This window comes from Galendromus occidentalis, unplaced genomic scaffold (genome assembly GCF_000255335.2).
Source record: "Galendromus occidentalis unplaced genomic scaffold, Mocc_1.1 scf7180000077484, whole genome shotgun sequence".
Lineage (NCBI taxonomy): Eukaryota > Metazoa > Arthropoda > Arachnida > Mesostigmata > Phytoseiidae > Galendromus > Galendromus occidentalis.
The window spans coordinates 420,505-433,424 of record NW_003805472.1 but is presented as its reverse complement, the minus strand read 5'-3'; the positions used below and the strand labels follow the sequence as shown (position 1 = coordinate 433,424).

The 12,920-nt window shown below is 55.2% G+C and overlaps 1 protein-coding gene across 1 annotated transcript; it reads right to left on the bottom strand.

Moving 5' to 3' along the window:
• Nucleotides 1-11,363: 11,363 nt before the first annotated feature.
• Nucleotides 11,364-12,646, bottom strand: LOC100901642 (protein KRTCAP2 homolog). The gene is made up of 4 exons (XM_003745504.2): nucleotides 12,553-12,646; nucleotides 12,238-12,411; nucleotides 12,007-12,152; nucleotides 11,364-11,836 (listed from the first exon to the last, which is right to left on the bottom strand). Exons 2-4 carry the CDS (start codon nucleotides 12,359-12,361, stop codon nucleotides 11,675-11,677), a joined length of 432 nt encoding a protein of 143 aa, XP_003745552.1. The 5' UTR covers nucleotides 12,362-12,411; nucleotides 12,553-12,646; the 3' UTR covers nucleotides 11,364-11,674.
• Nucleotides 12,647-12,920: the final 274 nt, after the last annotated feature.

The window sequence follows — 12,920 nt, the reverse complement described above, 5'->3', positions numbered from 1 at the left end:
GGTGGGAATCACTGACTGGAATGCTGTTGGCAACGGAAACGGATGAAAAAACTCGAGACGAATTGTTTGCAGCCCAAGCAATCCACTGTCTGCATGATAAGCCTGGATTGAACCAGGAAATGTTGCCAATGGGATCAAGAGCTCCCCTCGAGTCTTGAGATGATCGGCGGACACGCGGCGGAGAATATAAAATAAGAGCGCAAACCACCCGTCTCGACTCCACGTGAAGCAGAGTGGACGTTGGCTCGGATTCATGGAGCAATTGTGCACGGGGAATTAATATCGATAAGACTCCTCTGTCGACTTCCGTGGGAATAACCGGCTTTCTTTTCAAGTTAAATGAATGTAATTGGGGGTGTATTCAAATTCGGGAATCATGAGAAGAATCATCTCGCAGAGCTCAGGTTCGCACGATTCACAACCACAAGAACTACCAGCGAGAAATGGCGCGGGGAAGATGGGGGAATAACTGAGATTTTTTGAGATCACTCTTAAGACATCAGAGTCCGGACGTTACTTATTCTTCAACGCCTTCGCACTGGCTCGCCTCTGGCGCGATTAATTATTAATTCAGTCAGTCGAAAAATAAAACATTAAGGAATTGCCACGTCGCGATCCTCTACCAGGCGTCCTCTCGCTGATCGTAGACGACCACGCTTGCGTCCTCTTCCAGCAAGTTTTCGTTAAAGTACACGACTTGGTTTTGCCGGTGTAATGCTGTTGAGTGCCCCGCTTCGGGTCCGGAATGATGAATGGAACGCTACCAATCACGAAATTGGGAAGGGCAGATGTTCGGATCCTCAGCGACGTGTCCCAATGAGCACTCAGTGTCCTCGTCTGAGTGACGTTTCCGAGCCGACTGCGGATCCAGCTTAGCGTTATGTAGATTGACACAACATCCAAGGAAAATGGAACGAATCGACGATACCGGTGGTTTCCGAGTTTTGTCTCGTTGAGCCGGGCGGGATTGGGCACTGCTATTTGAGCTCGTTGAGTAAGTTTTTCTTGTCCTGTTACGTAGCTACCTGAGACCTTTGTTTAAGTTTGCCATAGTTTCCGGGAGGGTTCGCCCGCTCGATTGCTTGCTCGCTTGCTGTCCTGTCGGAGCGCTGACACCGAGCTGGTTTGGGAATCCAGAGGGGGGGGGGGGATATACATTCGATCGAACGCGAGCGCAGCCAGTCGCGTCGAGTTTTGTATGTACAGAGAAGTTGTTAGCGATTCCGTCTCGGCCGGCGGAGGCCTCGAGGTTGAGCTTTAGACCCTGTTAAGTAGCTGCTGCATTTCGCTGAGCGGTTGATGAATCGCATTCTTCATTTTTTAGATTGCTGGAATAGATCAGAGGATAGTTAGACGAGGAAGGGAGCTCCAGCGGTGAAGATCGCCAATGGCGAGGCCTCGGACTCAGCGATTGCTTTTTCTTCCGCGAACTCGGATCGCGTTCGCTCCGGTAATGAGCTCACCTGTTTACTCGGTGTTTTGTGACGACCGCAAAACAAACTGAAGTTCGACTCATCGATGGTAGCCTTGCTCTTGTGAGCACAGTGCATGTGCAGCACGGTCGTACAGTGGCGCGCCACGCAAGGTATGGTAGCACCCGCAAGGTTGCAGACCGTACAAGTGTGTTTTGCAGCTTCTCTGATCGCGTCTTCGAGACCACGGAGGTTCCCCCGAGAGTCGAGGTACACGCCGGGACTGTAACAAGCGCAGTCCTCGTGGATCCAATACTCGGCTTTCAGGCTTTCGAGCAGTTTCTCCTCTTGGTCTTTCGTGAGATTCGGCTCGGACTGTGAGACACTGGGTTTCTTCCGTTTGGCTCCACCCTTCTTCCTCTTGGCTGTTGTAGGCTCATCTTCGTCGCTGGCATCTACCAGCACCGGCTTTTGTGCGTTGACCTGCAAGAGGCATCCAATCAGCACCGACTCGGATTTTCTCGGATTTTTTCTCGGATTTTTTTTTCGGGGGAAAAATTAAAGCGACTCGAAAAACCGTCGCGGGCGCCTTACTTGGACAGCGAGTTTTCGCATTGCCTCCAGAATATAGAGAGGTGGGGTACCCGGACGTTCCCAGTAGTATGGTCCGAACAGATCTCCGAGACCGTGTTCGTGAGAAGCGCTAAGACACAGCGCACATAACCAAGATGGGTCTCTAGTCATGATGTCGTAGCCGGGGCTCAGAGTTGACAGATGAATCGCCGTGCCGGCTTTCTTATTAACGTCGGCACCGGCTCCACTCGCCACCTGCGAATTGAATGGGCATAAGATTATTAAAAAAAAGGTTAAAAAAGGCGACTGAGGACATCGCGGATTAATTAGATCATCGACGAATCTGATCGAAACTATGCATTGGCTCACTTGTTTGAGTTTACTGGCTCCGTTCTCTTCAGTCCTTTCCTGTGCGTTTTTCCCGTTAACAATCCGAACGTCACTGGGTCGACGGTCTCTTTGTCTGACACGTAAAAACGGTCCTGAGAATGGCCCTGAAGGTGCGGATCCTTTCTTCTGCAACACGCTTGGCAAGTGGTTGTTGAGAACCTTGGTGATTTTCACTCCCTCCGGCGGCGGAGGAGCGTGGCTTATCGCCGGAACGGGACATGTTTCCAAAGGAGGCGTCGGCTTCATGTCCCTAAGCCCGCCATTCGAGTTCGGACCACACTGAGCTGGCATTGGATGTCCAGCGATTCCTGTAATCCCGATCACAGAGATCAATTAGAGAGAGGTGCAACCCTGTTGGCGAGCGCCTCGCGACAGCCCAGCACAGATTGCTCCGTGGAAGTTGGAAAGACTTATGTCGAGTCCGCCGAGCGGGACGTAATGGCGGCGAGTGGAATTCGATAGCACTTTTAGAGGGTGAGCGCGATGTATTTGAAAGCGGTGACTTCCTCCGTGCCGTTCAGAAAGATCTCAAGGGAACTGTCATCCGAGTCTGTCCTACGCAAGACAGTGCAGGGAAGCCGTTGAGCTGCCCCTCCGCCAACGGAAGTACCTCAGGCCGATTTCGTTGTTTTTAATTTCCGCGTGCCGTATCGCATGGTGCCCCAACCGACGGACAGCAATCGTGAGTAGGTACCTCACCGGCTTTTTACTCAAATCTGTACGGCGTTTTCAATGATCGGATCGGGGTACTCAAATAATCCAGAGCAGGAACCTTCCGAACGGTGGACTGCGGACAGTTTACTGAAGTCGATCCTTCAACTGGCGTACGTGGCTAATGGCTATGTCGACGCGCGGAGAAACGCAAACCCCACTCAAATCACAGCCTGCTTCATGGATGCGTCGGAGAGCTGCCCCCCTCCCCCACCCTCTCCCAGATTTCGCCTCATGCTCAAACGGCTCGGACTGGGTCCGGAATCCGGAAGCTATCTACCTATGTCAGAGTCAGTGCAAGCAAATCCACGTATCGACACTGGAATCTATACTGACCGTGATGCTGACCGAGTTTGGCGTGTTGTGGGTCCATAGATTGCGGGTGACCCGGTCGCATTGGAGGCATACCGCCCGGATGCGTGAAAGGCGGGTGATAGCCCGGTTGTCCTGGGGGTCCTTTGACCGGAGGTGGTGGATACATGGACGCGTTCATCGGTCCCATACCGGGCCCGTGTCGCTGTCCGCTCATTGGAGGACCGTTGTTACCGGGAGGCATCGGTCCCTGAGGTCTCATTGCCATTCCCGGATGGGGCGGCATGCCCATCGCCGGATGGGGCATGTGACCGTGGGATGCCATGTGACCGGCCTGGTTCATTGGACCCCCGGCTCCGTACGCCCCAGGCATGCCTCCCATCGGAGGCATGGGGCCCGGTTGAGGGTATTGACCGTAAGGCATGGGGGGCATGGGTCCCGCCGGGTACTGGGGTCCACCCCGAACGGGCGACGGTTGCGGGCCCATTTGAGGATGCGGCACTTGCTGCTGTTGCATATGCTGTGACATCTGTTGCTGCATCTGCAGTTGCTGTTGCATGGCGCGCTTCCCCCTCCCGCCGCTTCCCGAAGGTGTCGTCGGGTTCGCGGCTTTCTCGGCTGATCCACCGGGCGTTCGAGGTTTTTTGTTCTTCGACCCGTACGGTCTTCCCCGTTTTTTCTGCTGCGGGAATTCAGGACTCATGGTCGGCGAGCCAGATGCGGGACTAGCGGCCGGCGCAGGGGCACCCGTCGCCGTCGGTGGGGGGTACGGGTGTTGTGGGGATGGCGGGGGCAAATGAGGACCCTGGGGACCGTGCGGATGGGTGAAGTGGCCCGGATGCATTTGATGCGGTGGCATTCCTGCAGCGTTTTGAGGGGGCATCGCAGGATGAGCCCCGGGGTGGGCTCCGGGTACTCCCGGAGAAGGACAAACCGCTTTGGCTTGCTCAATCGACGGACCCGGACTTGCTGATAACGATGAAACATCCGATTGTGGGGGTCCTATGCTCCCGGCGGTAGACGGTGGCCGCGAGCCCCCCTGACCCCCGCTGCTCTGACTCCCCGGGTTGAAACTCTCGGCGGGCACGATATCGGGCAGTTTCGATTGACTTTTCGATGAAGAATCGGTGCTCGAGCCTCCATTACCGCTGACGGTACTTGCGCCGCCACCGCTGGCGTTGGTACCGCTGGTAGCGGTGGTGGTAGTGGTCGTCGTAGTCGTGGTGGTCGCCGTCGTTGTGGAGCCCGTGGACGAGGTCGGAGTGGAGGTCTGGAGACTCTGCGCGGACTGAGAAGTTTGCGTGTTCAGGGTCGGGGCCGCCGCCGCGCCGTGAAGAGGACCGGGTGTCGCGCTGCCTGTGCTGTAGTAGCTGCCTGTCTCGCTATCCACTGATCCCCTCCTTTGGTCTACGGCGTTCGACGGAATCGACCCGTTCGTTGCACTCGCGCGCTGATCCGGAATCGAGCCCGGAGCCATGTGAGAACTCGGTCCCTGCTGCGTACTGCTACACGATGACGCAGGACTGGCCGGTAGAGGTGGCAGCGAACTCGGAGTTACACTCCGTGCGTACGATCCGTTCTGACCGCCGCTACTGCCCCCGGCGAGCGATGGACTCGCCGGTGGTTGGTTCGCTTGACTGCCGCCCTGGCTCGGATAAGCTTGGGCCATCGGCTGCAGGGGTTGTTGTTGTTGCTGTGCTTGTTGCTGCGGTTGTTGCTGTTGGGGCTGTTGCTGGGGATGATGCTGAACGAGATTCTGACCGGGACCTGCTTGTTGCTGGTTCTGGTAAGTCTCGAATTGCGCCGGCCCAGCATAGTAGGAACCACGCTGCGGATAGGCCTGGTATCCTCCTGGAAGAGAAGATTCCACTCGTTTTCACATCTTGTAGAAAAAATCGGAGAGATCTCCATGTCGCTGTCCTCGGCGGGGAAAACAAGAGGAGAATACAAGGCAGCCGATATCGAACAGAGTAATCGATACTACACGAATGAAATGATGGCGAGCAAGGCCCGTGGAACGGCCAAGGCGAATCGACTCCCTAGTAAGTAAGCGGATGGTGGAGGGAAAAATCGATAGGACTCCCTAGAACCCAACATGTGACGTGCGACTCGTCCGCGAGGAATATCTAGGGTGCTTCTTGTCTCATGCGGGTGAGAGATGGTGAGGACAATGGTCGAATGACGCGGAGGAGCGTCGTTCACGCCGGCTTCTGCGGATGCAAATAACAAGCCCCGTACCGTGCGCTGGGAACTGTCCCGTGCCCGACGTTTGATTCGGAGGCCACGGGGCCGGGGGCGGCCCTGGAGTCGAGGCCGAGGGAAGCATCTTTTGCAGCGATTGCAGTGGGGTTTTGTTCTGGGACGGTCCAGGCGAGGTCGCCCCGGCACCCTGTGGTGGCGGTGGATATCCCGATCCTGGAGGGGGCTGTCCCGGATAACCTACTGCCCCTGTGGAACCTGAAGCGGAAGGGGAATGTGCAAGCGTGTGTAAGGACAATGCGAGAAACCGATCGAGTGTTGCTCGAACATTCAAATGGTGGTGCTGCTGTTGCTCGACGGCTCAGCCGGGGCTCAGAGTGATTCCGCTTGCCGTGGTCGTGCGTGAAGTGCTATCAGCCGACTCCGGAGAACTACCGATTCCCTACTCACCCTGATAACCCGGAGGTCCTTGGTAGTGTCCTTGCGGCGGAGCCTGTGGATATCCCTGCTGATAGAAGCCAGGATAGCCTTGTCCTTGGGTCGGCCCATAACCCTGCTGATGCCCTGTCGGTCCATAAGCTCCGTTCTGCGGCACGCCGCCACCTGGAGGGTACTGAGGGGTTCCACCCGGGGGCCACTGACCCTGCATCCTCGGATATTGGCCAGGAGGACCAGCAGGTCCCTGCTGATACTGAGTCTGGCCCCGATACATATCGTAGCTCTGTTGGGGCGGCTGTTGATAACCACCCTGGTAGAAATAGCCGGATTGGGGCGGCCCGCCAGATGCCATCTGTCCCGCCGGAGGGGGCTGCGAACGAAGAGGAGAAAATTTAGCGACGCGAACTAGTCAGAAATATGTCGAGGATTATCTCGGTCTATTTCGGAGCTCTCGAAACCGTCGGAGTCTTCGCTCACCATCGCCGAGGCCACTTGCTGCTCCGAGCCGTAGTACTGCTGGCCCTGCCCAGTATGCGGTGGGTACTGCTGAGGTGGAGGAGGCGCAGTCATCGTTCGATCCGGATGCGGAAACGATACAACCTATCGCCTCGCTCGATAACCACACTGGAAAATTTCACTCAACGTTAGTCCCGGGACCCTACCGGATTCCGACTCTACATCGGAAGTGATTGCGAAAGCTCGCGAAACTCCCCCGGACGGATTACGCCACCTTCACGGAGAAAGCGCACGAGGATCGCGCGGTGTTTACCCCGATCGCAAGCATCGCGAGTCCAGCTGCGCGCTTAACGCGGAAACGTAATCGAATAGCCCGCGTCCTGGAGCGGCTATACGAACGCTGGAGAATCCTAGCCTACGGTTCCGTGAGCTATCCGATCCGGAATACTCGACGGTCCAGGAGTCGGACCCGACCCTGGTCGATTTACCTACTCCGGAGAAACGAGTCCTACACACCGAATCCAGGGTATCCAAAGAAACGCGGGTGGACATCGAGAAAAGCCGCGAATTCCCCGTTCGAAAGGAGCACCGAGCCAACAACGAGACGAGGACTAGACGCTCGAACAAGATCCGGAGGCTCGGAAACCAACCGGTTGTCCGAGCAGTCGTCCTATCGGAAACCAGGCAGCGGATCAGATCACCGACCGAGTTCACGTACCTTTCGATTTCGGAGGCGGCCTAGCGACTGGACGCCATGCTCAGTGGGTTCAGAACTCCGCTTCGAGAGCTGAACACAAAACAAGGAATGGGTCGTCCATCTACTTGTCAGCAGGTTACTCAACGTCGCCGTCGTCTCCGCTGCTGCCGCGTGAGAATTTCGCGGGAACGACGTCGAGATGGAGCGCACGGCGTTGAATGGATATTTCGCTCCGTTTGGCCAGAACCGGAGGAGTATCAATATTTTCGGTGTGTTGTAGTGAACGAGCGAGCGACCGACCACCCGACCGACCCACCGAACGAACGTGTGTGTGTATGTACGTAAATGTTTGTTCCGTATGCAGGAAGCCGACGCTGTTCGGCTCGTTGCGGAGACGGGTCGAGGGAGTTGTTCCTCCCGCAGGTTTCCCCCACGAGCGGAGAATTCGTCGGTGGTAGTCACCAGTAGACGTAGAAGTCGTCGGCGCTGTTCCCAACGACGATGCGATATGCTGGACGTTCCGAGCGGTGTTGTCCGGCTCACGTCACGCTCACATTGAGCCCGTGGTTGCGAGATACGCGCACACAACTAGCCGAGCGAACGTAATACACTTGCACACGACAAAAGCTGCACACAACTCAATCTGCTCAATCACGACTCGAGCTCGCTCGCTCGTTCGCTCGCTCTCTTTTCCTCCGCTTGCTGCTACAGTGGCCGCTGTTCAATCCAAGATGGCGCGGGGCTTCCCTCGCCGTCCCGCGCCCGCCGCCGCTGCCGCCACAAGAACCGCCAGCCACCCAAGCAAGCAACCAACCAGTCGCCCGTCGTCAGTCAGAGAGCGAAGGAGCTCAGGCTGGCGGATACCACGCTGCCATGGCAGCAGCATCCAAGCATCGGCGGCGGCGGCGGCGGCTTCAACCAACGGAGCAGGCGGTCGTCGCGGGCACCAGCGCCGCGCTCCCCCTGACCGTCTTCCCTGGTGGTTGGCACAGGCGGGCGGGCAGGCGGCGGCCTCCGTCGCCGGGTGGATCGCCTCCTTGAACGGCGACAAGTCCGCCAGAAGACGCCGCAGTAGTAGCCTGGGTGCTCGACCGTCGCTCGGCTCTCTGTCCGTATATCCAGTCGGCGGCGGCGGCTGCCTCCTTGTCGCCTGCTGGCTATGAAGCTCGCTTGTCTTGCCGGCAAGAGAGCGAAAGACAAACAGACGGACAGACGAAGCCACCACCGCCCTCGTTCTCCTCCTGTTGTCAGGAGGACCGGCGCGGAATGAACCGAGGAGTTTTCCTCCAAGTCACGCCTGCTGTCCGTTCCTTGTTGTAGAAATAATCGGTGGAAAGGGCCATCGATGTATGCGCGGCTCGGAACAACGCCAGGATGCCCGGTCTGATTCTGCGGGAAACTCCCCTCTCCGTAACGATGATCTCCCGTCCAGCTGCAGCCAGCTGTTCATTCGATTCCTCCCCTGCTCGATTGCTCTTCGTATCGACAGCCGTCCTTCATATCTTTAATGGTTACCATCGGCGTTCCCGACCGTCTGCTATCTGCGAGTGACGTTCATGTGATCCGGCGCTGCCGTGCGTCGTGAGGATTCGCGGTCGGATCAATGGTGGAGGGATTACGCAGTTGGGATTCGAGAGCTTCCGAGCCGAGACGGTCATCCCACCCTTTGGCCCTCTCCTCTGTGGCTCCAGGCGAACCCGTCGTTCGAATCCGCTCTTCATTTTGCTGCCACTGCGGCGGCGGCGGCGGCGGCGGAAGCATTGACAGCGCATGACAGCACTCAGGGAAGAAGCTCCGAGAGCGGGTTCGACGGCTCTTGCTGCATCATGGGAGACTTCACCAACTTTGAGATGCGACTCTCCTTAGCAACGCAAATATGGGGCCCTGGGGAGGATCGGGGAGTTGTCGGGGACAGACGAGAACGCTCCAAGTGGTTCAGAGCGAATTTGAAGTCATGAGGGGAAGAGCGACGACAGGCTCCCCATCGTGGTCTGCACTCGACGAAAACTCACATCCGGATGCAGCATAGCTCAGGATATGATTTTAGAGTGTCCTGGAGCGTCTGAGACAGATTCCCCTTGGTTTCGGGAAGGAGGGGGGGGGTCAACAATGAGAAACTTGGAGGAAAAAATTTTCCAGAAACGGGAAAGATTATTCCCGATTAGTCGAGAAAAGATAAATCATGGAATGGATCGGAAAAGACAAGTTTCCTGTTCCGGAGCTCCTTTACTTCGGGGGATAAGGCGGATTTCTTTCAGAGAAGTTCGTGCCTGAATTCATTACGACGGGAAGAGCCCTGTGCTGCGAGGAGGACTACGCGGTGCCTTGATCCGCGGTGATGGACGCTTAATTATTTAATGAAAGCAATGCTCTCGATGATCGAAGATTGGAGCAAGGAATGAGAACGAGGGATAGGGTTACAGCTCGAGTGCATCATCAAATCAGATAACGACCAATTCATGGAAACTCATGTGAAGGGTGCGATGCGACTACCTAAATAATTCTCTCTCTGTGTCAACGCCACGATCGGTGAAGTACAGCATCCCGGTCCAGCGTCTGCTCCCCATCTTAGAAGTCTTCTCACTCAGCGAAATCCCCCACTGACCACTCCTTCACTACCCGTGAGGCCTGAATGAATCCTCCCCACTCGGCTGAGCCCGGAACGAAGCGGACGAGGCACGAACAGAAATGTTTTCCGAAGGTGAAGAGCCAGAAATCTTCCTCGAGCTCGCCTCGACGATTCAAGACCAGGAATCCCTCATATCTGTCCCCCTCACTGACTTGATACCGTCGGTACAGCGCTCGCTCGCCCAGCGATCCGATGACATAACAATTACAGTGCATGTTGTTCACATTCTGTCTGAGGAGAAAATCCGATACCTCAGACAATGAGGCTTCTGGCTTCATCACGAAGTAATGAGTGTGTTGCGGGAGATTTGGCCAAATTCGCCGCATGGTGATGGATTCTGAGTTCTGAGGACCCTCTCTGGATACTGATTTCTCCCCACCGTGCTACGCTGCTTTCGTCGTTTCAAGCCAACTAATATCGCGGAAGTTTCAATCGACACAAATAATTCAATACCGGTGACCGAGGCAGAACTCGATAATGAGGTGGCTCGCCCTAGATGAAACGGTCTGATGAGCTCCTGATGCGGACCGCGCGAATCTCAGAGAGTGTCCATCAACGGTCAAGATCTCATGCTCCTCAGGAGAGGTGTATCGCGAGTGATCAGGCGAAGGACATGGGGACTATCCATCGGGCTGGCTCCGGACGCTTTCGAAAACATTCCCCTCAATTTCCCCCCAACCCCTCAAGCCCTCAAGTAGGAACGTAAGAAGTATTAGAACAGTCGGCGACAGGGGAGCGCGCCCCGCGGATATGCTGCCGGATAGATTGACGAAAATATGTGATCTCCTTCCCTCCAGAGTATCAGAGCTGGCTGATATGAATTTTTATTCCTTCTTCTGGATACCTTCCATCCCTGTTAACCACCTCATTTCATAATCTCGCGGCGGTATCTTGTCATGCTCGAAATGGTGAGAACTAGTCACGTAACGCAGGAAGAAGCTGCAGAAGAGATGGCTGAAAATAAAGAGCCATATGTGCCCTTCGGGTTTGGCGGGGCGATTCAGAGCCAGAAATCCTTCGTACGTGTCTTTGGCTCCTTTCGGATACAAATCATAAAGTGGCCTGTCTTTGATCTTTGCGACCACGAACCAATCACAGCGCAAACCATCCACGGCGTGCCTCTCGAGATAGACTGCGAGTATTTGAAGGTCCGCATCTGGTTTTACCACAAAATAATACATGGGTCGATCCGATGGAGGGGGTAATTGCGACATGGTCTCTGTATGACTTGATTTGAAGCTTGGTCTCCTGTGCTTTCGTCGTTTTCAATCTTCTGTTCGCTCGAATACTTATGTCTAGATCGAGCTCGGACTGTTCTGAAAAATGTGACACTCCACTGATATTTTGGATTTTGGAGGCTCTCAATTCCCGGATCGAATCAGTCCAAGTGGATCGGTGAGCCAGGGCGGGTTCTCGGTAGAACTAGCGGGAAACTACAAATATGGCACAGATTCAGCTCATCCAATCGTTGACTGACTTGAAAAAAAAAATCGCACCCCGTCACGAGCCACGATTTTTTCTCTTAAGTTCGGGAGCGAGATTGTTGCGTTCAAATATTTATTCCATTCCTCCCGAGAGTCTGAGATCGTGCGCCTGAGCTTCGAAAACTTCAGGGCTTTCAGTTTTGATTCGACAAACGAATATGTATTTACAAACACCTAGTAAAGTGATCATTGTCGCCCGCGTGGACATCAATGAGGAAACGTCGATGGAGATCCCTCCCTTACGCGAGCGTGACGTTCGACTCCCGAGGTGGGTGCTCGTAGACACCGTGTGCTGTAGGATCAGAAGATCCGATCTTCGATCCCGAGAGCGGAGCTGAGCTTCATTGGTAATCTGCGAGCTCCGGGTCAGACATTAGGGAGCCTTGTCCGCATTCTTCTTCTTCGCATGCCGAGTTGCTTTTTCTCGGCCGTCGCCCACGAGGTTGCCTGGATAGGTCTTCGCCGAGATGTTTGTGAGATAATAGAGCGCCAGGAGGGAGAAAGGAGCGCAAGTTGTTGCGCAGACCCCATGGACCTGTGGGGAGAAGAGAGAGGTTCAGTCGTAGCAGATGATGTCTGATGTCTCTGAGCACCATGCCATTTGCCTTCGGGCAGAAGACTTTCTAATACGGCCCCATCTGAGAAGTTTCCAGGATAGCGGCTCACGAGACAGCTCCGCTCGTCTGATTGGTCCGGAGTCCTCACCTGTGCGGCCAGCATCACCGCCACGATGAAGCAGAACGCGACTTCAGGGAATATCTTGCATTGAAAAGAACTTCCGAAGAGAGACATCTCCGCATTGGATACCGTCGTCAACAGCAGAACGAAGAGCCATGAACTCGCGAGTCCACCTGCAGTGAAGATTGTATCGAGCCATGGGACGTATGTATCACATAATATCTGACTTCATTCCGCATGAGTTCCCAATATTCTTACCCATGATCGTCATCGGCCGTGACTCGACTATCGACGACTTGAACATTTGGAGCGTTGCGAAGAGCAGCACGCTCAAAGAGGCGGCAAGGGCGGCAGAGGCGCCGTGTGAACTCATCAGAGGCATGATTGACTAGAGGACTCGTTCGCGCTTCTCTTCTCCCTGTTCTGGATCCTCTTCTGAAATAGAAAACATTCTGATTCTGATGATTGACGATACAGAGACTGCCAATCTGTTATTCCGGACCCGGATGAGACCTTCCTCGGATGAGACCTCCAATCCCTCGATCCTGAGATTCACATGAGAATTTATATTACCAGGCTGAGATGCGTAATTTCCACACTTATTTTGAAAACATATCCCGCAATTGTTCTCTGACAGCTGAAATTCTCCAGCTCAGTTGCCGGTGGTGAGAGAGTCCCCGTCGTCTTGATGTATGGGGACGCACCCTAATTTCGAAAAGCGTTCGGGCGGCATTCAGAGCTGTGGACGAGCTAGCACCCTGTTTAGGGACAATCTGGAACTGGGATGTGATAGTTCGGACCTCACGGCTGCTGACATGCTGATTGAGCCCAATGAGCCGTCCGTCCCATTCCGATTCAGAAAGAGGGCCAGCCTAGCAGGTTCGCGAAGTTCCCGCGTTAGACGCCAGGAGTGGAGTGGGTTGCCTGCCGCGCGGAGCTGT